Below are 27,438 nucleotides of genomic sequence, written 5' to 3'. Positions count from 1 at the left end.
TATGGTACATCAAATGTTAGGAAGACAATTTATTACATAGAACTTTCAACATAGAACTTTGTTCTTGTACATTTCAAGTTGTACAACAAAAATAAGAAAAACATTTTCTTCTACTTTTATTCCATAGTAGAAAGTTTAGAACTTTGATTGCTTTCCATATAATGGATAACTGATAAAGTCTCAGTCTTTTGGTGAAGCAAGTTCATCAAGGCAGAAGATACACTGATTTGCTGCTTGAGATACTTCAGGAAGCACTTAATTGCTATTTATTTGGTAAAACAAAGCAGAGTTCTCTCTCTCTCTTTTAGGGACCTTGTTTATCTTCAATCACATGCTTTCAAAAATATCTAGGATGGTTCCATTGTAGCTTGATCCTTGGCAGTTAGAACCAGCTCTGCAAGGGCTGAAAAGCTTTTTATGCTGCTTGTTTCCAGTCCTATCTTTCGGATCTAAAAAGATACAGAAAACCCATTAATTTTCTTTAAAACATTGAAAAGCTAATAATTATTCTACTTAAAATACTTAGTGAAGCCTATGTTTCCTCCTGTACTGACATGTGGCAAAAAACACAACTGCATATACTGCAAACTGTAAATATTTGCATCCAACTTTGCTCAGTTAAGTCTTTCTGGTTACAGAAGTGTCTTGCAGGGAAATATTTCACCATCTTCTAGGCAACTTGTAACTAAAGCCAGCTGGAAGTTTCCCAGTGAAGCAATTAGAAAGAGAAACTTGGCTGCAGTTGGTTTTAATGCATTGATTTCAACTGATTCTTTTTTTTTTTTTTTTCCTCACTCCAAATGAAGTTTCTGGGCAATACTTTAAAGATCAGTGTGAATACATCCAAGAAGAGCCAACAGCATGATGGTGAAAGCATTTCAATAGGCTGCAAAAGCCTATGGTTCTAGCCTGGAACTTCCTGGGAGACAAAAACAACTCTTCAATTACAGAGGTTGCTGCAAGTAATTTCTTAGCCAGGAAATCTCTTGTTCTGACAATAAGAAAAATATGGCCATGAAAAAACTAAGAGTGCAGTGAAGCAGAAAAATCTGGATCTAACTAAAACCATAATGAAGTGATTCTGAAAAGGTGTTTGCTGCTGGACCTCTTTGTAATAGTCACATGTACCAAAACATCTCCAATGATTATGAATAATCTGTCCCAGTTCAGCTTAAAATCACACTGCAGCATGGAAAAGAACAAAAGCCTAACCCCAGGCAAAAGCTGACAAATAATAGTTTTTGTTAGTAAGATCTCCACAGTTCCACCAAAATTGTGATTAGTCTCGTATCTGAGAAAAGCATCTGCTCACACACAAGCAGACTTAATCTACCTGCTAGAATGCATCAGCAGTAACTGCTCACAAACAAGATCAGACAATTCCTTGGCATAATGATATACACTTTTAGCTGGAATAGCTATGATAGAATACCATAGTTGGAATAGATATGACTTGACTCTTAGTTGGAACAGATATGATTTTTAGAAATAAAGGAGTACAAAACAGTATGTTTATACAATTTAATGTAGCTACTGCATACATTTCTTGGAATACTTTCTGTTTTGCTATTTAAAATTTTGTATTTGGCACTGAGAAGCAGTTACAGTTATGCAGCACAACAAATCAGGCTGACATTCTCACAGCTCTTGGGAACAGACCCTGACCAAGCAGAAAGTCAAGGCTGAAACACCCCGACAGAAGACAAACAAAAGAAGGGCCATTAGGAAGTTTCTATCAGATCTAAGTCAGGTCCCTGCCCTCTCATCTGTAAAGACAGTGTTTCTTCTTAATGCTTCCAAGCACTGAGCAGTACTTGAATTTTAAGTAGTAAGAAATATAAGATTTGCATTTGTACAAGAAAGGATAGGAAAGTATGCATTGCTGAAGTGGTATCTATAACCACCACGGTCTGAAATAATCTCCTTTATACAAATGTGAAAACACAAAACAAAAACCCAAACCCACACCAGCAAAGCTTTCAAGACCAAAACTGGAGTCAAGGTTCCCTTTCCTTTTCTATCTCCCTTCCAAAACTATTAATAATAAGAAGAAACTCGTTTGTCATAACTTACTTGTTCTCCAAAATACTCAATGTCTAAGGCCAGCTGGAGTCGGATTTTGTTATCATCACTCATGCCCCCATTTGTACCAACAGGGTTTGAAGTTGCAGTTCTTCTTGCTTGCTTCAACCTTTTTAGACTCTCTTCCATTTTCTTAACAGAACTGAGCACATCAGATACAGTTTCATAATACCTGAATTAAGGAAGGTTAATGAGAAAGAAAAAATTCCACTTTACAGAAGAGCCTACTTCATACACAGAAATACATCACTGGCCCTGCTGAACAATGCCAGAAGGAATGGCTTCCCTTGCAAAGAAGCTACTGGTTAGCATTACCAATTAAACAGTATTTTCATTATTTGTTCCAGAGGTTAGTCTGAAGATTACTATTCAGTCTTTAAGACTCCTCATCACAACATTTCTGACTTGTTCAAGATGTCTGTACTCAACAGTGACCAAGGAATGCAACTGCTCAATTTTAAACAGTCAAAATCAGCTTCTCTTTACAATCAACAGACCACTGATAAAACTCAATTTTATAAACAGGACAGGAATACCAGCCTGACAGACCAAAACCCATATATTTTTAGGCAAGTTATAAAAGTGTATATGACAGTACACATAGGCACACCAGTCAGAAATGCCTATTTCTAAAATGAAGAAACTGATTTAAACAGGAGTCTCAGGAAGCTGGCAGGAAAAGTCAGGAGAACCATAACCCTAATTTAGAAGTGGTAGAGATAAAATAAAACACCATTGCCCACGAAGAAAGAATCAACATTAGAGAAAGCATAGAATCAGAGATCTACTCAACAAAAGTTCAAAAAGTCTTACGGACTGAAATCCCATGCCTTAGTGGGAAGAGCATATCATACAAATTAACAGATGCCCAGGACTGTGAGCTAACAATAAGAAGGGAAAACAGAGCAACAATGGGAAATTAAAAGATCCATGAGAGAAATGACCAGATTGAGCGATGTTCTGTAATTTGCTAAAATACCTAACTTTCAAAGAGCCTATGAAAAATATTACTGTAAGAATTAAGAGTTGAAACAATCTTTCTGATGATTTTAAACAAGAAGGCAACAAAAAGCAGAAAAGCTTTTAAAAAAAGTAATTAGATAAGGATGGCTAAAGAAAAAGTGCTCGCCAATGCCATGGAAACTTGTTTCATGACAGCATTCTATGAAAAGTAAAAGTATTCCAGTAAAAGTCAGTCGTGTCCTCTTCTCATATCTTGGTATTTCCTAGTCCCACTCACTGATGATTAATTCCTACTTCTGTTGTACTCCTAAATCCTTCTGCCATTTAAGCAAATTTAGTCCCCAGTGATTTTTAACTAGTTTATGCTCTTTTCTGTTTTTTCATTTGGATGTGAATATATAAGAATGAATTATGACAGCAAGAAATTATTTGCATTTGTATTCTCAATAAATAAACTACAATACTCCTCCGTGTAAGAAATTCAGTTTCTTTGACTTGTCGCTTGCCAATGAGGATATTTTAAAACAAAATTATGAAAATAGTAAACATGCAAACAGAATTTGACAGAAAATTCTAAGGAATTAAGAAATGAACCTGCCAGTCTTACTGGTGATTAACCACTGCCATCATGTTTAACCTAAGTTTTGGAAAGTGAAGAACTGCTTTTTGGGGGGCAGAAAAGCTCTGGATGGGTCCAAGGAACTATGTAACAGCTACTCTGCATGGTGTCACCAGATTTACCTAAGCTTTAAAAGCAAGACTAACCAGGCACACAGATAAAAGAGACAGGCCAACAAGAATTCACCCCAAGATATTTTAGCTCAATAACCTTGAGTGGATTGAGATTCCAAGAATCTTTGCAGTTCTTCAGCAATGTTACTTAACAAATAACAATAAGGTTTTTTCCATGCACTAAAAACTGGTAAAAAGACACCAAGCTTGAAAAAAGAGGTTTTGTGCAAAATGACAATGGCCAGTGCAGTCAAGATCAACCTAAGCTTAGCCCTGTCCAAAATACTTAAGAAAAATTTTAAGGATGGTTGGTGAAAGTGTAAAATTGTCTTACAATTTTATGTCTATTCTGAAAGGTACCAGAAGAGGAAGAGCAGGGAGGCATAAGGAAGCAATGGATAAGAAAAAATTCCTGTTCTGACTGTGGTTTAAAACCTCAGTATTACTGTGTGGTTAAATCTCAGGGGGAAAAAAAAAATCAATCTATGCTCAGCAGCAGCCAACAGACAATATAATATGCAAAGAATTATTGGGAAAAACCATGTAAGGGCAGACAGAAAGCACACATTATACTTTAACCTGCATGGATTCTTCTGATGTTATCATCTATGGTCAGAAAGGTCAAAGAGAACCAACCAAAGCATAGCTATAAATATGGGAAAAGGAAAAAAAAAAACCATCCAAATAGGCTAAGGTGACTTTTTAGTTTTAGGCAAGGTTAGAGATAAAAAAAATATAGCTAACACAAAGAGTAAATTGTTGACAACACAAAAAGTAGGAGGTGTCCTGTGAAATTTTCTGGCAGAACTTTCAAACAAAAACAAGTATTGCTGTCTCATGTTACATGCTTTAACTGGCAGAACACACAAAATGCAAAATCCCTGCTCAGTAAAAATTTAAAATACAGCAGTAAGAATTTAAAATACAGCTAGACTGATGGAAAAAAAAAAGCCACTAAGGAACCTAATGCATATGTACAACTACTACACATGTTCAAAAGCCCTCAAGATGCTAACTAGGAAACAGAAGATCTGCTAAAGAAAGTATTACTTTATGACTGCCTTATTAAAATTGTGAACAACTAGCTCTTCAGCAGTTTAAAAAGCCAAAAGCTTTTTTTTTAAATCACTAAAAAAATTGGATAATCATAGCATACATTAAAGAAGACAAAGGACAGTAGAACTCAAGTTCTTGAAAATTCAACACTATTCACTGAAAGTAACAAGGTTAGTAACTTTCACTGAAAGCAATGAATTTAAGGTCTTACATCAATTCTGCACATCTTTAGTTCACTGCTGCATTCCCAGACCTAACCAAATTTTCAAACATCCTATCCACCTCATCATGGTTTGCACAGATCTGAGCAGGAATCAGGTTTTTGGATTCCCTGCCCAGCTTTTCATCTGCTGAACATGCAATATGAGAGCAAATCAAAGGAAATATATCCCACCCAAAGAGTGCTGCATTTTGATTTTCTTTACAGTTGTGTTAATTCATAGCATTTTGGTTTTTTCCTGTGCCTGTTCCATAGACATTAGAGTTTTTAACTAAGGCAAGTAATGTTCTGTATGTTTTTCTTACTTCTGTGTGCTTTCAGAGAGAGCCCCTTCCAACCAGTGATGAATCATGGGCTGCTTCAAGGTGTCTCTGTAGTCATTCTGCAGTCGGTACAAGGGCTTAAGAGCACTGTCAACATAAGGTGAGGCTTTAGTTGGCACCTCCTGGCAGATGACAGGGAAACAAGATGGGGAAGAAGGAACCAGTCATTTACTTACTCAAAGCACCAACACCCAATTCTAGCACATGTAAAAAATGCTAATCTTGTACCTAAAGCAAAGAGATACATAAACCATTCAGGACAAGTCAACAAAGAGATCCTTATACACATGGAAGACACCATCACAAAATTATTCAATATAATACAGAACAAGATTCAAAATGCCCAAAGCTCTTTCAGAGATGCATGTGCCAGCCATTCCTATTACCAGGGTGTGATCCTGAATGCTCTTTCTGCTCTTACTGACTCCAGACAAAGCTGAGCAGACTCAGTGCCCAAAACAGACTATTACACTTTTGTTAAAATACCTACAGCTTTGTACCATACTTCACTAGGCTGAAGACACTGTCATCAAGCAGATATGGACAGGCTCAAAGAACTCAATAATCTCAGCACAAGCCCTTCTGAGATTTATTTTTTCATTTGCAAGCAGTACTGACCTTGTTGGTTCTCCTATATAATCTTGGAACTTCCAGTGCACTCTTCAGGTATGCAAAGGAGGACTCACTGAGATCCTGGATGATCCTGTTATTCAAGGTAGGCACACAGGCTGAGAGAGAAGTCTTTGAATCTTCCAAGGCTCCTATTAAAGTAAAAATGCTGAAGTTTAAACTGAGCTACCCTGCCCAAACACAACACAAGTTATGTGAATCCCCTCAGCTTCCTAATCCCACTCACTGTCTGGTGTCAAGTACAGGATATGCTTACCAAATAAATACACACCAGCCACTTATAAAACACTGCCAGTAATACCAACCATTCCTCAGCCACAAACACAGACAGAGGCAAGGAAAGACAACAGGAGCAAAGTGACATTCTTCAGGTTCCAAGTTTTTCCAGTATTACCAATGAGGCAAGGGCTTGAATCAAAAGGCTCCGACCTTCCAAAGAAACTGTGTGAAATTCTCTCCAAATTCCCTACGGAATTACTGGAGTATGTTCAACTCAAAGCTGTGATAGGTTACAGACCATCTACTGAGCAGGGGATGTGCACAAGCTCCTACATCTCTAACAGACTTGGACATCTACCAGTAGTTCTGATTTAGAGATATCAGTAGAATTCAGGATGCAAAACTTCTGGCTCTTCCTGCAGACAGGGACTAGTTCACTCATGCATGTCTAGCTTTAACTATTAAATTAAAATCAAACTCCATATTTCACATAAAGAATGATCAGACAAAAAAAAAAAAACCCAAACAAATGAACCAAAGAGACAAAGCCAAAAACCAAACTAACCCAAACCAAAAACCCAGAAAGAAAAAAGGAGAATAAAATACTGAATTGCTTCTACTCTCTGAAGTTAAGATATTTAACTATGATACTTTGATAACCCTCTGCCTCAAATGACCCATCAGGCCTAAGAGAGAACAGTCATTTTAGAAAAATATTTTAGTTTCCACTGGATAATGGAAAGCCTCTCCTTTTGTGTTCTTCCCCAATTATTTCAAAAGTTTAATTATATGAATCTTCTAGGATAAAGTCCTCACTTTCTGGAGAAAAATCCTAAAAGCACTTTAGTCTCACTCAATTTTAATTGTTAAGCAATTTCTAGACTCAACAGATCTGTTCAAGATTGTTTCTATTTAACAATTTAAACAGAAGGCAAATTTCATTAAGTATTTTCACCCTAAATAATGAAACTGTAAAAGTTGATTTCATTTTTTTGGCAGAGGGGATTTGGGAGAAAGGAGAAGGAGCCTCTCAGCTTTACCTGCAATGCAAGACATATTCTTGAAGCCAATCATTTCAAGCTTTGGTTTAATCATGTCTAAGATGTCAGGAATCTGAAAAAAAAATCCCAAAATCAAGAGAGATATAGTCACGTTATAAAAATTTTAATTTCTTTTCCTCTGTCCTGTGAGTTTGAATTGCATCACAAAACATCCTCAATTTCTACGGTTTTACTGCATCTCTGTACAATCAATACTAAACTTTACAATATGCACAGGAATTCAGGCTTACACACTAAATCCTTTACCTTATTATTGTACTCAGAGGAAATAATTTAGAACTAACAAAACCTCCTGCAATTTACAACTTCACAAACTACAGAAAATTCACCCTTACTGAAAATAAATACATAGGAATCATTCCTACTGGGAGACAACAACATACATCTCTCCTCAAGATTCTGGATCATTAATCAAGTATAATCATGATGATAAAATCTTTTCCAACCTCAAAGACTAAAACCAGCAAACACTTAAACACATTAAAGCTGAATGTTGCACCACACTCCAAGCTGCAACAGAGACTTCACTAGAAAAGGTAAGATTGGCAGAGCGACACTTCACACCAAAAAACTTCAGAAAAATATTATTTTAGGAATTAAGCCCAGCAGCTACTGATAAAAAGAATTTAAATACCTGAAGTGGTTTGCCTGTAATCTGCCATTCCAAATAAGCACAGAGTAGACCACGAATTTCAGGTATCAGACACCCCAAGTTTTGGCATTTAAGATTAAGAAATAATTATCGTACATTATTTTAACCAATTTAATGCTCTTACAAGATGCCAAATTATGAAGATTCTTTCTAAGTAAAGTCAAAAGCACAAACCCGATCCTGCAGTTTGTCCAGATCTGCAGCAACGTATATCAGCTGAGTACTAGATATAGACGACAATGGCACGCTTTCTGGAGAAGATCCATTTCCTTGGTCCTCACTGGGGTTGAGGCTTAAAGAAGATTCCTTTTTACCAACTGGCACAGGTTTTTTGCTCTCCTTTGTATTTTCACTGGAAATGGGCCTTACAGAAACCTGAAACATCAAATTGAAGTGTGAACCCTAGCAATAGTGAAGGCAGTTAAAGCTGGACAAACTGAAACAGTACATAAAAGACTTGTAAGCCTTCAGCATTAGAATGCCATACTTTCAAGGGATATTACCAAATACTATTACTAAAATATTCAAAAAGTAAATGTTAAAAAAATTTGAGTACACTAGAAAGTTGGGTGATTTAGTACAAATTTGTCTAAGGTTAAGAGAGGGCAGTCCAGTCCTGCTGTCAAACAGCTCCTTCCTCCCACCTCCTCAAGCTCTCTGCTGTCAGGCAAGTGCTTCCCCTGACTACTCTGGTTTAACTCTGGTACTTATCAGTACTTTGCATGAGCTGATTTAGCTGAGAGAACTAAGTCACTGACTCACAAAAGAAATTACAAATGGAGATCTTACTGCTGCCTTCAGCTACTGAAGGGGCATGTACAGAGAAGACAGAACCAGATTTTTCCATGAGGTACAGTGAGAGAGTAATAGGCAATGGATATGTACTGCGCTAAGAGAAATTCTGACAACATAGGAGGAAAAAGCAATCAATCATTGGACCAGGGTTCCCAGGAAAGAGTGCAATCTTTGGATATACTCAAAATATATCCACCTTTGGAAATACCCAAAATTCAACTTAAGATGCTCTGCACAATCTCATATAAGCTGGTCCTATTTTGAATAGGAATTGGAACCAAATGACTTCCAGAAATCCCTTCAAATCCCAGTTATTCTATTGTACTGTCTCTCTATGGCACAAGAAACGGGCTCACTTGTACAGCTGGGAGCAGGCAGTACAAGAGCAAAGCACATTTTCTCTGCTCAAAAGCAGCAATCATTGATGCTGAGTCAGCTGCCCAGGAAACTTTGGCTTTGCATTCTCAATACTAAAAAACTGATCCAGATTATATCACTCCTTCTTATTTGCAGGGTTATTTTTTTCCTGGCTGTGATATTCACAAGCACCCTGAACAGAAAGAAGCTGTGAGACAAGCGGAGAAGAAGGCAAACACAATTCTTATCTTGCTTGCTGTGCCTGTGTTGTGCTAAAGTAGAATGCAATGTAGAGATTGTTTACCCAAAGTGAGGATGTTTTGTTCCCTTGGCCTATCAGGGCCAAGAAGTGTGTGTGTGTTGGACTATCACGGGACAGTCATGAGAGAATAAGAGATGAGTGCAGTTCTGTGCAGTTGTGAGCAAGAGTGAGTGCATGGCAGATTCAGTTTAGGTATACTATACATAGTATAGTATAATAAAGTAATTCATTAGCCTTCTGATGATAAAGTCAGATGCATCACTCTCTCTCTCCTTTGTCGAAGTCGCCTTTAATTTACAATACCTGGCTCTGTTTCACAACTTCACTCAATCAACAACACACAAACAGAAGAGAACTAGGATTTTGGCTTCTTGTTTCAGTGGCAGAGACAGAATTAAGCAGTATGAAGTACAGCTCTGGCAACCACCAAAGCAGCAGACAGCAGCACTGCAACAGTACTGATACTTGTGACTAATCATGCACTTTGCAGTGATACTTTTTATAAGTCAAAATCATGAACTGCTTGAAAGTTAAAAACCACTAAATTCACAAAACTCTTAAAAAGAGGTCACATATTTTGCTTCAAAGAGTCCCTTTCTTGGGACACAGCCCACCACCAGCCCCTCACAGCAGGCGGCTCTCTCACCTCGCTGATGAACACGGAGTAGCGAGCCAAGATCTGCAGGCTGAGCTTCCACAGGCGGTGCGCTAACAGCGGCACAAACATCTGATCCGACCAGCACTTCACCAGACTCGCCCACACCATGTGGGTGGCCAAGAGACAGAAGGAGCTCCCAGCTAGAAACGATCAGGCAACAAAGGTCAAGTTCCTAAGCATGTTTTTAAAAGATGCAACATCAGTGTAACTGCATTACCCAAGATCTTTCCTAAATGATACAATCATCAAATAGAAATGCATTAAGCATTTCCTGAAATAAACTCTTAAAAAACTATCTCCTCAATGCTTTAGATTTCAAATTCCACCAAAGTCTTGCTGTAGTTGTGCAGGCCAAAGCAAGAAATGGGAATTTGCCTGCAATAAAAGCAGAAACAGCTTGGCCAAATAATCCACTTCAGGAAATAACATTTCCAAAATAATTTTTGGCAGTCTTTTGAAGAAGTTACATTAGATACTCCTGCCAGCCGTAACATAATACTCCCTTTCCACTAAACTATTGCTCCTCTCCCAGTTACATGAGATATTTGCTATAAATATTTATTTTAAATACTGTACAAATGTCCATATTTAAACAAAATACTTTTTAAGCAGTTTACACAGTTTTACATTTAAAGCATTTTACGTAGTTTTAGCATTTTAGAGAATACAATTAGAAGGACAAGGAATGTGTCTGCAAGTTCCAGGCCTACACACTGAAGTGGTAAGATTTATACATATTTTGTCTCAATCAGGATTTTTTTCTCCTGGTTTGCTTCAGAGGGCATGTGTGGATACACACATAACAACATTTAGGTGTCTGTAGATCCCGTCTTCATAAGTATTCATTCTGTTAGCTGAAATTAGTTCTTCTGATTACAATATGCTTCTAATGCATGCATCAGGTTATTCCTCTTGTGTATACCTCCTCATAAATCAATGTGTATTTTTGGAGCAGACACCAACACTATGAATGACAGCAAGCCTAAATGCTGCCAACAGACAGCCATTTTTACACAGTGCTATACATTGCTACAACATTAAGAAAAATATGCCCCAATAACACAGCACAGCCTTTTGGTTGTCATTTAGAAGATGTCAAATGCTAACAACTTCTTGCACTGAGGGATGCTTCCATAAGTATGTCAATGCCAGCTGCTAAGGAGGGGTTTTTAGTAAGCAAAGTCATCACTGACCAGAATTCTCACATTGCCATCTCTGCAACAATGTTTTATGCTGTTTGAACAGCCAATCAGAAATAAGGAAGCTCATGTGAACCACGAGATACATGTTACTGAATACTCAAGAGACACAGTGACCACTGCTATTTACACAAGTGATTCCTTTACAATACGGATTTTTTGCACAAAAAGTTTACCTGGTGCTTCCTCTAGTGTATCTGAAAGTGCTTCTTCTAAGGCCCCTGCTATTTCTCTGAATCTATGAGAAAGAAAAAATTTGACTATCACAATACATTGCCTAAATTGATGCCTAAACATTTTTCAATGTTTACTTCAGTATTATTTCTATGTGCTATCAATGGACATACACAGACTTTAAACCTGGCGTTATTTTTGCCCAACTTAATACCCGCATTCAAACACTTGAAAGAGAACCTTTGACATTTTACAGGCACCTACAAAGCTTATACTTTAGGATATTATTAAAGTGGTTGCAAACCACAACTATCATCAAAATGACAGCTCACAGAGTGACAAGTCCTCAGCTTTTTGAGGAGGGAAATTTTTTGTTTTGTTACAGTTTTTAAACTATAAGCAATCAATCAAACTGACCTTCTTTAACCTTCAGGTATGTCACATGATACTGGAGCTCCAGATTTCTACATGTTTGTTAATGAGCAGTAACATAAGGTTCTGCAAACAATTCTGTACCTAATAAAAATCAATAGTTCCTCAAGGACACCTGTTTTTGGTGGTTTTTGGTTTTTGGGTATTTTTTTTGTTTTGTTTAATTCCTCTTTTAAAATACCCTTTTTAAAAAAATTCACCATTCAAAGCAAAAAAAAAACCCCAAACCAAAATGACATCTCCAAAATTTTTTTAGGTATAACAGCAGAAGTTATTAAAACCTGTGATACTTTTCCACACTTGCATCATTTTAAGCTTCCCTGTAAAAAGTTCTGTTGTCAGTGATTTCCTCTTTTTTTGCTTTTATGTGCATCATAGTAACTCTGTAAGTCTTTCTATCAAACTTAGTAATTACAAACCTGTAGGGTTTCTCCTAAAGTTCTCTTAGCTATCATTTCCAGATCAGGACAGGAGCCCACCTAGTTTTTTTGCTCAAACTCCCAATGGAGTAGGATGAATGTTTAGCAACTAAACACGGTTGTGAAATGGCTTCAAAGCCTCAGTTCTGCCTATGCCCTGCTTCCATCAACAGAGCAGTGTCTTTAAGTCTTTTGGTGAAAAGGATTAGAGAACAGAATAAGGTTTTTAATGACAATGTAATTTTTGCTGAGTATGTCTTACATAGGAAATCATTTCCCCAGTGTAGGGCACAATCAGCTGTATTGACAGAACTGAAAGAATGAAACAAGGAAAGAGTTACTGGTGCTGTTTTGCCAGCACTGCTACAGAAGAAATGCCTGAACATCCATCTGTTCCTCAAAGGATCATTTCTAAAGGCTTTAGTAATGGCTGATTTTTCTGGGGAATTTCTGTAATTGAAAAAAGAAAACACCAAACAATCTTAACTATAAACGCTGAAGTGTGAGATAACAGTTCAATCAAAATCTTGTATGACTTAAAGGATATTAACACACATCAAGAGAAAGCTTTCATGATATATATAATTAACATGTTGTATTATTTTCACAATTATGCACTGAAGAGTTCATGGGTACTTCCAAAGTTAGATTCCAATATAATGGCACACTATCATTTAAGATGAATCAGCTGCTGTTATCCAAACATTTATCAAAATAGTACACTATTTAGTCTTACAGTAATCTTGGATTAAAGGAAAATTATATTTAAAAGTGTTTTAATCAATCAAAGCTCAGAATACCTAATGGCAAACATTTTTGAAGAGAAATATGCTGAAGCTTCATTTCAATTTTATGAGCAAGATTATCAAAGTTTGATCAATTGGCCTCCTACTGGAAAAGTTGGACTTGAAACAAAAAGGGCAATTAATGATACATATCTGTTAAAAGGTTCATAATGGCTGCAGCTCCACAGACACTTTCAGTCTGTGCACCACTATGTAGTGAATACTCCAGCCCCTTCCCTTTGGCCAGCATGAATATTTGTACAGTTAAGTGGTTTGGGGAAATTGACTGGAGTTGAAAATCAGTCATTTTTTTTCTGAGTAACAGGTCCTTATCAGTTCACTACACAACTGCAGGAAGAGATGTGCAAGCAAAAGAAGAAATCAGGGTATCAGATGTTGTGACTACAGTTTTACAAAACACCACGAACCACCAAAATATTAAGACTCAGCTCCCAGTTCCATGTTCTTGTCACTTATATTAATTCTATCACTCATAAGATTCCTAGATGAAATTTTTCAGCACAAGTGTAGATTTCCCCTGGATTAAAGAAACTGTATAAATGTGACTGTGGTAGTGTTATTGCCAATTAGAGAATTGTGCAATAAAAAGGTCACTAAAGTCACAGAGGTTAAAAATAAACATCAATTTCTCTCCCCCCCTCTTTTGGAAATTCCACTTTTTGTTTGTTTGGGTTTTTTTAAAGAGGCTCTCAGAAGGCTTTGGACCAAGACAGATTACACATGGCACAGCTGGGTCACAGCAGACTTCATCAATGGTTCTGTTCCTTGCCTGGAGGGTTGCTCTCCAGACCTACAACCAGACATGCAGACTACCCTTTCTAAAAATACAGTTTTATATTCTATTTTGTTCATTAAAATTCTAACATTACTAGAATTGAAAAAGGGCCTTCTTGGCTCACTCTGTTCTTTTCTAGCTGCAAGGTCTGTAAAAGAAAACATTATAGATACATCAGACCTGCTACTAAAATATTCCAGAAGTTACTACTCAGCTATTCAGGAACAGGGACTAGGAGGACAATCTTTGGGAAGGCAATGATACAATTTAAGGAGTACATCCTGTGAGACATAAAGAATGTCAGAAACATGGCTAGGTCTGGAAAAGCTGAAAGTTCTCAAGTCCTTTAGTTCTATACATCTAAGAAAAAAGATTTCTTTATTCACAGTAAGTATTCCTCTGGCTTTGCATAAGTAGCATTTAACATACAGCTTAGTTTCAGGGATACTGGAGAAAAATAATTTGAAACAAGAATTCAAGATTTATTTAGATCTGTTCCTGAAAGTCTTATGAGTAGCTTATCAAATCTGGTGTAACAACACAGTACATACTGAAGAGTAGTTATGTGATGTTTTGCTGAATTGTTGAAAGATATATAAAAGTTACTTGACATAATTAAATTCTTAATTTGATTTGCATACGATTTGTTGACAAGTGAGACTTTGAACAATGGGGAGGTGTGACCTTAAGAGTGAACAAAAAAATGCATGCCAACCTTATTTGAAAATAGACAGGCAGATTCCATTTGTTGTTAAAGCTGTGGTAAGAGGGATGAGCTCTCAAGCGCTTCACGCTGGCCTGGGAGCCACACTGGCGTTCGAATTTCCGCACGAAGTCCATACTGGTGGTGTATCTCTGCAGGAAGAGAAGGAGCACTCTGCTCACACACAGGCTCCCAGCAAACAAGCAAGGCCACCACCCATTCAGCAGAACCCCTGTATGATGCTACAGCTAAGCTCAAGGGTCAGGATGGGCTGACACTGCCCCTCATCACCTAATCATACAAGGCTAAAAGCCTGGGCTGCAGAGACACCAACACCAAATTAACTTCAAAGTGTTACTTTATGGTAAGGAAACTTCTAAAAACAAGAAAACTGTCCAAGCATTCTATCAAGCACAACTGATCAGAGATTCATAACTATTTCTGAGCTCAATCACTGGGGTGGTGCTGCACACTACTAAAAGAGTCAGGTGCAGCAGACAAAACTACACAACAAGGAGGAACAATCAGGAATGAAACTTAGAAGTACGCATAGCCAACTGCACATGAGAATGGAAGCACAATATTTTTGTCTGTTATGCAGGACCTGTACTATAAGAATTTCTAGAGCTGTTTCCCTAAAAATGTTTTGTAAATATCAAAAAATGCAGAAGAACTTCAAACAATTTCAGATAAACTAACTTCATCCAATGTATACTTCCAATAAGATGTTTATGAATAGTATTCAGTTGGTTGCAAGCAAAAAAAATACATTAATCCCCAAACATACTGTGGATTTGGTCTCAATAGTATGAGAACACTGAAAATAATGAAATAATAAATTAAATCATGCACAAAGCAGAAAGTCAAATACTTGATGAAAGCCAGTAGTAAAACAGTACAAAAAATGTTATTTCATACAAAATAGACCTTGCTAACAGACCATGAAACTTAGGTAAATAAACTTACAATCAAAACACAACTGCAGTTAAAATTCTATGAACTGAAAGCTAGTTTGGTTTCTGTGCAAGTTTCTTCTATTAAAAAAAATTAGGAAACAGCCATAAAACTTATCATACATTCTCATAAATCCACTACTGAATTAATGAAATAGTCCAGACAATCTCTCAGTGCTTCTGACTTCACTGCAGGGTTAGGGTTCAATCCACAATCCAGAGCACTCACTACAGGAGCCAGGTGATTTTGCCTCTTGTGAAGCTGTAAAACGTTATCAGGAGAAGCTCCTGTGTTGCTGCTTAGAGGGCCTGCTCTCAAAAACTCTCCTGTGAACAAAGGACATGAACTGCCACAGGGATGCCTCAGTACTGGGTATCTCAGTAAGTTCATAACTTTCTGTTAAAGGTATAACTACAGAATACCTTTCTTGCGATGTTGCAGTTTCAGGGTCAAGATACTATCCTGAAAAATGCATCCAAAAGCTTTTAAGTGACTACTTTTCTCCTAATCTGGTTGTATCTATAACACAATGAACCCATAAAAGGTATAGGAGTTAGACCCAGACTGAATGACAGATGAGTTCTCTTTCAGGCCTCCTTTCTTAGATAATAAACCCAGCACTGTAAAAAGGCAAACAAGCTGTTAATGCTCTGCTACCCTAAGTGTAAGTCAGAGATATAAACCAAACACTCTGTAGAGACCCATCACTTTCAAAATGGAAGGCACCTCAAGAGACATTTATCTCAATACTGAAAATATTATATCCAGGAGAGGGAACTAACTGCAAGATTGGTTCCTATTTCAGCTTCTAGGACTGGATTGTTGACTGCAGAGTTATTTAAGAAAATAATTCTCAAACAGAGAAATCTAAACTTAATCTTAAATGAATGTTTAGGGATAAAAGAAGTATTCTTTTAAATACCCATAAAACTACACATCTAACTCAAAGAAAGGCACAACAACCTGAAATTATTTTAAAAAGCCATGTCGCACAAATGCTTACTTTAACATACTTAATATTGCCAGTCTGATTTTTAAAGGATTTAAAACAAATCTTTCAATCCCCCTCTCTCCTCTACACCTAAAAACCCCTGAACAGAAAACACAGCATATTCAAAATGTTCAGCATTAAACCTATACATAGGTATATATGAAAATACACATGGAGAAGATACACACTGTTCTGCATTTCTATCAACCTAGAAAATGGAGACAAAAGATTATTGTCTAAAATTTGTGTAGCATTACTTGGCTCATCATCAGAGCAAAACAATTTTAAAAGGTTTTCCCCTCCCTCTCAATTCAGAACTATTAGTCTTTAGATAGGTGTAATAGCATTTTTACACTTGGCATTTCAACTTTGTATCGATTTTCAAGTAAAATATTGTAATGATTTTAATGATTTTAATGACTATGACTCCCTTAAGTAGTCAAAAGCAGTATGGAAAGTACTTTGGACTTACTATGTGATTTACCTGGAGGTCATGGTTGGGTGCTGGGTTTTTACTGGGGTTTTTTTTTGATTGTTTGGTGTTTTTTAAATAAACCAAACACCTTTGTTGGCCGGTATCAGTGTAACATAAGACAGGCCTTTTAAGCAAACCCAGCTTTTCTGAAGACACAATATACTCCTGTACATCATGGAGCACAGTACAGCAAAGGCCCAACAAGGCTCACAATCTGCAGTATGTAGGCATAAGGTGAAAGCTTGAAGAGTGACTAAAACTTCATGGTAAACTAAGAATTCTCATGTGGGAGGAGGAACACATTGTAGCATCACTTGCATGGCACTACCACAGCTTTCTTCAACATCCATGTCATTTGCTTCTTCTTCAGAGACAGCACTGCAAACACTCTCAGTCATGCCAATCTGCCTCCACTTGTTCAATCTATCTGTACAAAAGAGATCTTAAACTCCCAGAAAAAATATATAAGTGTTTAGTAAAAGCAGTTTTTCAGGAAGACATGAAGAATCACATGCCTTATAAGCCTCCACTTGCAAGCCAGCATTTCCTCAAGTCACCTGTCCTGATATGCCAACAGTGCCTTCCTTCAGACAATTTACCACTGCCTCCCATCTCTATCTTGAAAATAAAATGTTTCACACTAATCACAAGTCAAACTGCCTGGGGGAAAAACTCCAATTTTTTCAGTAATCATGGTTAAACACAAAGCAGGCAGGACATGAGGAAAAGCAGAGAGTTCCTATTTTCGACTTGCAACACACAAGTCACAAGTAAAGCGCTGCCAGAGAAGATCTTCGTCCTAGACCAAGAAATCTATTTCACCATTAGTAAAAGATGATGTTTTAGAGACAGAGCAGCACTACCAATGAAGAAAATACAAGAGTGACAAGTACTTTAAATTCATTATTTAATGTAAGCTTGTGATATCAGAGAAATACTATCCCTGTTTTCTAAACCTGATGGTGCTGCCAAATATTTTCAGGTTTTAGTTGACTTGTGTTTATAATCACAACATAATATGCAGTACTGCAAGAGAGCAAAAGCTAAAACAAGCAAGCAAAACAAAGAATTTTTTTAACCTTCCCATAGTAAAAAATAAGTTGCAACCCAGATATTTAATTAATATTAATTATCAGCTCCTGCTATACAGCAGTTCTAGACTTGAGTGAACACTGGAGTCATCCACTCCCACCTTCAGTAACATTGCAATTCTACTCCCAAAATAAAAACAAATTCATCTGCTGAATGGTATCCAATAACTTCTGCATGAGCTCTCCTAACAAACTTGAGGGGAGAATTAATTCCTATGAAAACTGAACCAAGTGGTTTGAGATAACCTCCTCTTGCAAACCATGCAACAACATGAATTTACACAAAAGCAGCAGGCAGGGGAGAAGCTAGAGAACATGACTCTTCCAATTCTTGTGTCTGTCACAGAAATTAGAAATGGAAAAATGGAAATTAATTACCTCATGAAACACATCTGGGTTTCCAGGGTTAAAAAGTGATGGTAATTTCTCTTCCAGACCACGTACTATTTCTGGCCACACTGAGTTCACCAAGAAATCATATCCAGGAACAATATCTGCTTTTTCACTGAAAAAAATTGCAATTATTCTATGATTATATTTTACCACCAGACTTCTATCTGGAGGCAGGAATCACTAAAAAAAAAATAGATGCACTGCACTAGACAAAATGCAATGAAATTTTTTTACGTATTTATACTGATTCCCTAAACTGTTTTTCCTTCGAAGACTCCTTATCCAATTCCACAGTCTTATCAAATCAAAGGTGCTTTTTTGTAACTCTCAAAGTGTTTAAAAAATTTATCAGTTACATATTTTGCGAGTGTGTACTGGAAAATTACTACATTTCAGCTGAGAAATCCTAGGTATAATTCAAGTTTTAATAGCACCAAACTTCCAAGACCTACCAAGTAGGAATAATGTGACTAATGCAATGAAAAAGAGAACTTCTTCCTAATTGTTCCAAACTGTATTTATACATATTGTGTTTGATCAAAAGATCAAAAGCTACCTTGATTTTGAAAATTTAAAAATTGAGAGCAGAAGAGATAATAGCATTCTATTCCAATTTAGTACATCACACCACTAAGTAGAAACATTCCATTATTAAGAAGAACAATTAAAACTTGCTGAGGGATTGAAAGAATTAAAATGTTAGTAAAATTTAGGAGTCATAAAGAGCTCAGCAATGGATGACTAATTAGAAAAGTAATTCTGCAGTCCCTAGGGGCTACGTCCATAGTTCTGCTAATTACAGCAGTCTGCTATATTAACCATCCTGAAAAGAGATGAATAAATGGATTCAACTCAGTAGACCTGAATTATTTAAGCTTGAAAAACAGGTAATTTAATTGCATAAGGAATAAGCACTTTTTGAGAACACAGTGGAAGCACAAATAAATTAAACTTGTAGTTTTGGTACACACAATAAATCAGTCAAACCACTGAGGACCACTCCCACTTTTCTGATGTGCACTAACTCAATAACTTCTGAACTTATATTTTAATAGCTTTATTATGCTCTTCTCCTTGGATGAAGTGTACAATCATATTTAATGGGTTCAGAAAATCAAGTTATCTGACACACTGTATTATGCACAGGACTCACTTCTACTACTGAAATACAGGATTGTCTTTGCGTCCTCTGAAGGTCTGGGCTGCAGCACCAGGAAAGTCTGCTCACTGTTTTGTTTTGAGAAACAGAGGTGTGAGGTACAAATCAAACTTGACTAGAATTTTCAGGAAAGGCCAGAGAAGTCATTAGTGCATGAAAGCTGATAATGCAAAGGATTTGAAAGCATATGATACTTGTTGTGACTTCAGTGCAACTGAGAAGCCCAGGATACTCACCTGGAAATTGCTCCCCCTGTCACTTCCCGCAGGAGGCGGCAATGATGAGGAACAAACTCCAACAGCCTATTGTACATAGCCTGGAGGGCATTGGGGTGGGATTGCACATACTGCTCCACCATCACCTGCCAGGAACAGCTCAGTGTTAAACGCCAGAAAAGTGAATATAAAATATGCTGTAATGCAAGACTCACAAAACTCTTAACACTATAACCTCAAATACCGGGATAGTCAGCATATTACTTTTTTTTTTTCATTATATTTTCCAAGTATAACTTGCCAGCCTGAATTATTACTTCCTTTAAAGCAGCACTCTTAACTGCCAAGACTGGCCCAAAACTGGGAAGGAGATCCTTTCTTTTAAATGTGAGCCACTATGTCTGGCTGCCAACCCACTGCCACATCACTGTCACCTGAAGCAGTCTGTCAAGTTAAAGAGGGAACTGGTAAAAGCTAATCAAACTCAGAATAAAGTAAAAACTCCTTCCAAATGTTGTGGTTGGTCCAATCCCAAATACAGTCAAGCCAAAGCAAAGCATCTTCTGTGACACTGCTAGCAGCTAGCAAATCAGCTTGTCTGGACAGTGCCTCATACTCAGTGAGAAGGGATAATCTCCGCCACAAAGAGAAGACAGTAGAAAAAGAACAACAGCTTATTTCTTGGTATTCTTCCAATGTCTGAACACGTTTGCCTCTTGCTACATAAACAAGTGGAATGGTGCAGAAGTGGTGAAAGAACAGAGCCTCAGAAAACTGAGGGGAAAGTGACATGTCTCATGCTGTAGCAGCTGTTACAGCACGTAGCAGACACCCAATGGAAACCTGTCCTAAATGGGAGAGGTTTGGTTTTTTTATTCTTTAGCCGAAGAAAAATAGAGGTAAGAAAAATAATCCACCCTGGATATAACTTGAAATTGGTGACAGGCAAGTAAAGGAATTCCTTCATCCTTTTCTTCTTAAATAGCAACAACAACCAAACTGACGTTTTGCTGCAGCTCAGTTATCCTGTTCTCTCCACAAAGATATTTTGAAGCTGCTAACAAAAGCTGGAGGTTCACAGGAAAAATAAACACATTTGGAAAACAAATGGAATTTTTTTAATGTTATCTTACCTCATCTACATAAGGTTTTACAAGCACTTGGCCAACTAATGCCTCTGCATCTCGTGTTTTGTCAATTGTTGCATAAGTGCGCAGACAGTGGCGTATTATGTCAACATTTGACGTTTGAAGGCCTTCCAAGAGCAGCCCTTCCAGAGACTGCTGCAACATGGCTGTTATTCCAGCAATACGCTACAAAGAGAAAGAAAATATAGTCAGAAAGAGCCAAAATCAAAGCTTGTCATCATTGCTGAAGTAAATTCATCCAGATGTGCCTAACTCAGCTTTCTATCCTTACTTGAAAAGTACAAAAATTTGATAACTGCCAGTGTTCAATGACCATTAACACAAACTTAATTGGCTACTGATGCTATATAAGACAGGATTTATTATAATAAAGCTAAAGGCAATTATTATGTTCTATATGTTGTAAGTTCCATGGTAATTTATATCAGGTCTGCTTTATCCTGAGGAAATAAGTTACTAACTGTTCCTTGTTCAACTGAACCAGTATGTGACAATAAACAAAAGATTTACAATAAGTGACCAGGGATAACAATTGTAGCATTTATCCCTCACTGTCAGAGACTAAACAGACAGCGTGTACCCAGCACTACTTGTCAAATTACCACAAACCAATGACACTGAGTGACACTAGCAAACACCAATGAAATTAGATTCCTTCTGGCTTCTGCCAAACAGCTTCTTCAGTCTACACGTATTCTCCTTTTTGCAAACCATTTTTCCTGATCTCCCATGACATCTTTTCCACTAGATCTGACTAGTGTAGCAATGAGTCCATTGCTACACTACCTGCAGATATACTCCTGGCCCTATAACTCTGCATTTGAAGGAAGATCAGCAACACACATTAAGGCAGTTGGAGTTGAACTATGAATATAGCCAGTAAAATTTCTTCTCTCTCTTTTTACATGCTGTATTGTGTCCATCCATCCTAAAATGATTCATACAATTTTTACTGAACATGCAAAGTCAGGAACCCAACTGCTAACTAGTCATGAAAGCTACATTCTGATAAACCTTAGCAACAACAGGTACAGGACACAAGTCCTGGCAAACACCATTAAGGAAGCCACGTGACAAATGTTCTCCCACCCCACACACTACTCTGCTGCTCATGCTCACTGCTGCTAGTATCCAAGTCTGATATCCAACTCAGTGGCTAGAGGAGTTTTGTAAACTGTCCATGTAACAAAATGATCCCATGGATATCTGGAGCTGAAACAAGTCTGTATTGCCAATAGGCAGAGGCACAAACAGAACTACCTCAACAGCTTGAAAGCCATTAAGAATGACACCCTCATGAGAATCAGCTTAAAGCATTACCCCATCTCTATATTCACACCTTCCTTTTAGCACAAGTTTTCATTTATTCCCTCTCCCCACTGAAAGAATAGAAGAAAAAAGTCCCACCAAAACATCAATTAATCATTTACAGTAGGTAAAAGAGCATACTGGGATATTAATAATGGCGAGCATAATTTCATGAGAAGACAAACTTGAATATATTCAAGCCAGCCACTATGTAGGCACATTCCATTTATGTTCTGGTCTGTACACAGCAGCTAACAAAGCAAACATAAATCTCTACAACGAGGCCTCAGTATCAGTCAGCAGACGAACTGCAAGATACATGAGGCTGACAAAAACATCTGTCATATTTCCTATTCTTATACTCAGTTATTTATCCTAAAGAAGTAAGCAAACAGGTCATAAAACCTCAGAAAAAGCAATAGTTCTAGTCAACTGATAAAAATGACCTCATGAAACCCAATTCAATAAAACTCTGTGGAAACAGGCATTTGTCTTCCAATTATACTGGTTTTGCTTGACTGTGCAAGTGTTAAATGTCATTGCAATACTTACTGGTCTCACTTTGTCTAAAAGGGGCATTCCTTTGCTTTGTACTGCATGAAATTGTAGTTGATTAAATTCTGTGGCAATTCTCTCTAAAACTTGTCCAGTTACAAGTGGACTAGAAGAGAGAAGATACAAAATGAGAACACACAGTTAGATCCTTTCAAACCAACTCCCTCTCATCTGTAACAGATAGACAGAGCTATCCCTCAATTTTTTGTCATTTCAGTATTTTGAATTCTGATAGGTACTACTGTAATGATTGCAATCAAGCAATAATGATCTGGAGCATGCTACATGATTAGTGCTGTTTTGCAGCTCTAACATGAAGTGGGTGAAGCAGAAGCTGAGAGGAACATAAGCTCTTGCCTCAGCAGGATGAAGCTCTTTCTCCTAAATGGCAGTTTTATCATTACATGAAAAGTCAGTCTTAAGAGAGCTCAGAAACTGCACCAGGTGGTTTTCACTATCCAGATTTGTTTCTTTCTTACTCTGTCATATAGTCAAACTAATGATAGTTATCTCTAGAGAAACAGTCCTGCCCTTCTTAAGCCCACACAATCCCAATAATGAGCCGAATTTTCAGTTGTTCAAGAATGATCTTAACTGCAAACTTAATTCTGCAAAGTGCCTCACCTGACTGAAAACATCTGCTCTTGTCCCTCTAGGTATCAACCTACTTTCTGGTTCACCCACCCCCACTATCAATCGTGATCAGGCACACTGAGCTGAAGAGACAGTCTCACACTGTGTCTTCCCTCCAGCTTAAATTGTACTTGCATCCCAGTCAAGCCTTTCAAGTGGATGACTGGTACATCAGCTCCAAAATTGGCTGAACAACATCCTGCAATCCTCAGCAAAGGCAGAGGAAGAGGTTTGACTGGAATTTGTCACAAACCTTCCTTGTACTAGGTTTGCCTTGCCTGCCTAAAGCTATTCTTGCAGCAGTCCTTTCACTTACGCAGCAGGGAAAACAAGAAAAACTATTTTGTTTCACTTACAAATGACATTGGAATAAACTATAGAGAGTATTTCAGACATGAGAGGATTAGTGACTTCTAATAAAATAAAGTGAAAAAAAATAACTGCACAGTAACTTCACAAAACTTGCTTACTGAAAGCACCACAAGTAATTTGGAACTTTGGAGTCTGAGTTACATGTTCTGTGAATGACTGGCTTGCGGAAGACTAAAACAAAGAAAATACTAAAATTCCAATAATTTAGTCCATCAGAGTTACATTTCTAAAGATACATCATACTGCTTGTAAATTCACCTTCAACGACAACATGAAATTAAGTTAGCCCCATCAACTACAAACAAAACCGAACATTACAATTTTTTACCTGTTTCCCTCTAATGAGGACAATTCTTTAGTGCCTTGGGAATGTAGAATCTTCTCAATTTTCTCCACGGACTGAATAACATGAATAAGTCTCAGGACACACATCTGTAATTAAAGAAAGATTTTTCATGTCTAAGCCCAATCCCAATTGACATCACCTAAAGAAAATATTTTAGATGGTTTCTTAGTTCTTTGGTTTTTTCCTGGTTTAAGTTTTCTCCCTTTATCTTAACACTTGAGTCTTGTCTCAGTTGAACTATTGCTCACATATGTCCATAAAACACCATAAATAAATGTTTGTCACACATGTGGGACAGTTGTTCCTATCCCTGCTGTTTTTCAAAGCACAAAGACAAGTGTTAGTGTGTCTCCTGCCCATAAAAATTAAACAGCTGTACATTCATAATAAGTAAGTTTATATGCTACTGCAGTTAGAAACAAGAGCAACAACAAAAAAAAATCCAACTAAATCAAACATATGTTTTGGGCAACTACAGTAAAGCAAAGATTTATGATCAACTAGACACTGTAAAATATGAAGTCTGTCAACCAAAATGTCAATACATTTTACAAGTGCAAAATCCTGCACAGTATGCATCTAGACTGCATAGAACTTTCTTAATTTCATTTTCTCTGGGTTAATGGCAAAATCAAAGTTATCCTAAGGATGATCTTTTGAAGATAGTACTATCTGCTGTACCTTTTTTCTTCTAATGTCTTCTTGTTTAGTCATTCGGTCATCTACTGCTTGAATTCCTTCACTGACACATGACTTAAGACTCTGTGAGAGAAAAAGTCAGCATGTAAAGCCTGCTTCCCATTTAAGGGTTGAAAAAAACCTAAAAAAAATAAATCTAAACTCAAGACACAGATTAATAAAATCATGGGACTAATAAAAGCTACAAAATATCAAGTGAAAAAGCCATAAATACAACTAAATAACTGAAAGTAGAACCTGCTCCTTAGGTATTGCCACTGCAAATCAAATATAATTATTTCCACCATAACCATTCTTTTATTACATTAGAGAGAACAAATGACCTTTGCCTAAAAACAGGCAATCAACCCACTATGTTTTTATGTCTTGCAACTGAAGTTATAAATCAGTTTTAAATAATATTTTTCACTCAATAAGGATTTCTCTATGCTTACTGAGCCTGTTTTCTGTTAGACACAAAGGGTGTGATATTTTGGAGGCACATTTAGGCATCCCTTTGAACTGGCTGCCAAGATGATCAAAAATTGCCCCTTCCTATAAATACCAAGTCAGTGTGGAGGAGCCAGAATAAGCTCCACCTTCAAAAGGGTGATGTTTTATGGTTAAACCACACACTGAGGAAAGTAAGTCCATAAAGGGACTTTGCTGCATCTGAATTTTCTACCATCTTTAAGTTACTCAAATATTAAAACAACTTCAAAATATCTCCATAGACTTGTCTTGCAAGAGTCTATTCACTTGTCAAGTTTTAGAAACTCTTTATCTCTTGAAATGCATTATAGGAAACCTAAATTTACTACAATACAAGTGCCTGAAAACACAATGCTTCTCTTACTAGCAACCTAAGTCATCAGTCTTCAAAGAAAAGTTTACTGTAACAAATATTAACTTGAACAGAAGGCATTCTGTACATCATAGGAGAGCGAGCTGAAGTTTACCAAGCTGTTGACAATGGCTGTTTTGAACATACCATAACTTCTTCCCTTAATTGTCCCAAGGGTACTGAAAGCTGATTGAGAGCCTTGTCCATGCCAACCTAAAGAAATTACCACAAACACGTTTTACTTTTTTGATAAGATCATATGTGAATTACTGACAAAGCCTATCATTTTACAGATACTGAAAGAAGTGAGAAAACATAGCTTCCTTTATAATTTCCAGTTTTTAATTCAATGCAAAAATATGTTATCTCAAATACAAGCATAAAGATGTACAACTGCTTTCACACAAAGCCAAAAGATAAACAAAATTTCCTCCCATGGAAATTTTTCTTCTCAGAAGTATGTTAAGTCTCAGTCTAAGAATCTGCATAATTGGAACAATTACAATTTTCAGACATAAAGTTGGGGATTTTCTAAGCTACTTTGATATACAAAAACTTTAAAGATTCCTAAAAGAATCCTTCAAAACAGACTTACTTTTATCATTGCTATTCTATTTTAATAATTTATTTCCTTCAATTTTAAAAGTGCTGACAGTTTGAAACAAAGTTTGTCCTGAGTTTTAACTCCCTAACAAATCAGCTTTAAAAGACAAAATGCATACATCTAAAACACTTACCACAGACCAACAGCAATTCTGTACAGCAATTCTGTAATTTCTACAGGAATGGTGTCTCAGTGCAAGGACTAGATACCTCAGTTTAAGATGCCTTAAATCATAAAATGCCAAAATAAAAGCCATATACTTTTCATATGAAAAATAAAAATCCCACTTAACCACACTAAGCCTGAACTACAAGGTACAACCAGTAACACTTACGAGATTTGTTGAGAGATTAACAAAATCTGCATAGTCCTTATTTATGAGCTCTACCATAGCAGTTTTAAGGAGTTTGTAATAGAGCTCCAGATCCTCTCGGAGCTCTTCCAACTGCACACGTTTCCTGCAGTCTGACACAAAGTGATCAACATCAAAATCCGCCTGAAACAGGAAACAGAGAAGGATGTAAGTAAACAGTTCACATCAGGAACACGCTCAAAATAAAGTATTCCATATGCTTGTGAGTTGACCAAACTAAAGCCCGAGGGGAAAAAGGCTTCTTAACGCACTAGTTAAACTCTCGGTTTTTAGGCTGAAAAGCACAGTGTCGTGGGGCTGAATATCCAATGATCAGCTCCCCGAAATACAGGAGAATTAAAAAAAAAAAAAACTCAAACAAACCACGAAACAACTGCCAAGAGTGGAAATTGAGCACTGAGAACTGCTCTACTCTCTGCAAGCAGCGAGGCCTCTCGCTGCCGTCAGTCTCGGAGCCCAGCCCTACCCGGACACGGCCGGATCCCGGATCCCCTGTCAGTGACACCCCCGGCCCTCCTCGCAGCCCCGGCCGGGGAAGGGCCCTGGCGGAGCTGTAAAATCCCCACCACGGCTCCGGGCCGCGCTCTCCCGCAGGGAACCCGCCACCCCCTTCCTCAGGAGACCCCTCGCCCCTCCACATCCCCCCGGCCCCGGCGCACCTTCATGAACTCGTCCTTGTCGAAGCAGAGGTTTTCGGGGCCCCGCGGCAGGCTCATCCTGCCCTCCATGCTGGGCCCGCACCGCCCCTCGGCCAGCGCGGCACCGCCGAGCGCGGCCGCCG

At 37.5% G+C, this 27,438-nt stretch overlaps 1 protein-coding gene across 1 annotated transcript; it reads right to left on the bottom strand.

The window, feature by feature from the left end:
* COG2 (component of oligomeric golgi complex 2) lies at positions 1 to 27,438 on the bottom strand. Its single transcript, XM_064708548.1, has 18 exons — positions 27,317 to 27,438; positions 26,619 to 26,780; positions 25,828 to 25,893; positions 24,840 to 24,920; positions 24,141 to 24,244; positions 22,805 to 22,913; positions 20,930 to 21,109; positions 19,818 to 19,942; positions 18,408 to 18,534; positions 14,531 to 14,670; positions 11,386 to 11,447; positions 9,999 to 10,150; positions 8,113 to 8,313; positions 7,266 to 7,338; positions 5,995 to 6,137; positions 5,359 to 5,498; positions 2,074 to 2,254; positions 1 to 449 (listed from the first exon to the last, which is right to left on the bottom strand). Exons 1-18 carry the CDS (start codon positions 27,383 to 27,385, stop codon positions 348 to 350), a joined length of 2,217 nt encoding a protein of 738 aa, XP_064564618.1. The 5' UTR covers positions 27,386 to 27,438; the 3' UTR covers positions 1 to 347.

Source organism: Zonotrichia leucophrys, chromosome 3 (genome assembly GCF_028769735.1).
Source record: "Zonotrichia leucophrys gambelii isolate GWCS_2022_RI chromosome 3, RI_Zleu_2.0, whole genome shotgun sequence".
Taxonomy (NCBI): domain Eukaryota; kingdom Metazoa; phylum Chordata; class Aves; order Passeriformes; family Passerellidae; genus Zonotrichia; species Zonotrichia leucophrys.
This window is presented reverse-complemented; position numbering and strand designations above follow the sequence as displayed.

Bases quoted from the DNA above. Each gene is read 5' to 3' on its own strand.
- COG2 (XM_064708548.1), bottom strand. From the start codon at position 27,385: ATGGAGGGCAGGATGAGCCTGCCGCGGGGCCCCGAAAACCTCTGCTTC. The intron at 14,671-18,407 runs GTAATTAATTTC...CTCTTCCTGCAG, and splicing joins ACCCAGATGTGTTTCATGAG to AGATACACCACCAGTATGGA. The intron at 450-2,073 runs GTAAGTTATGAC...GTATCTTTTTAG, and splicing joins TTGAGTATTTTGGAGAACAA to ATCCGAAAGATAGGACTGGA.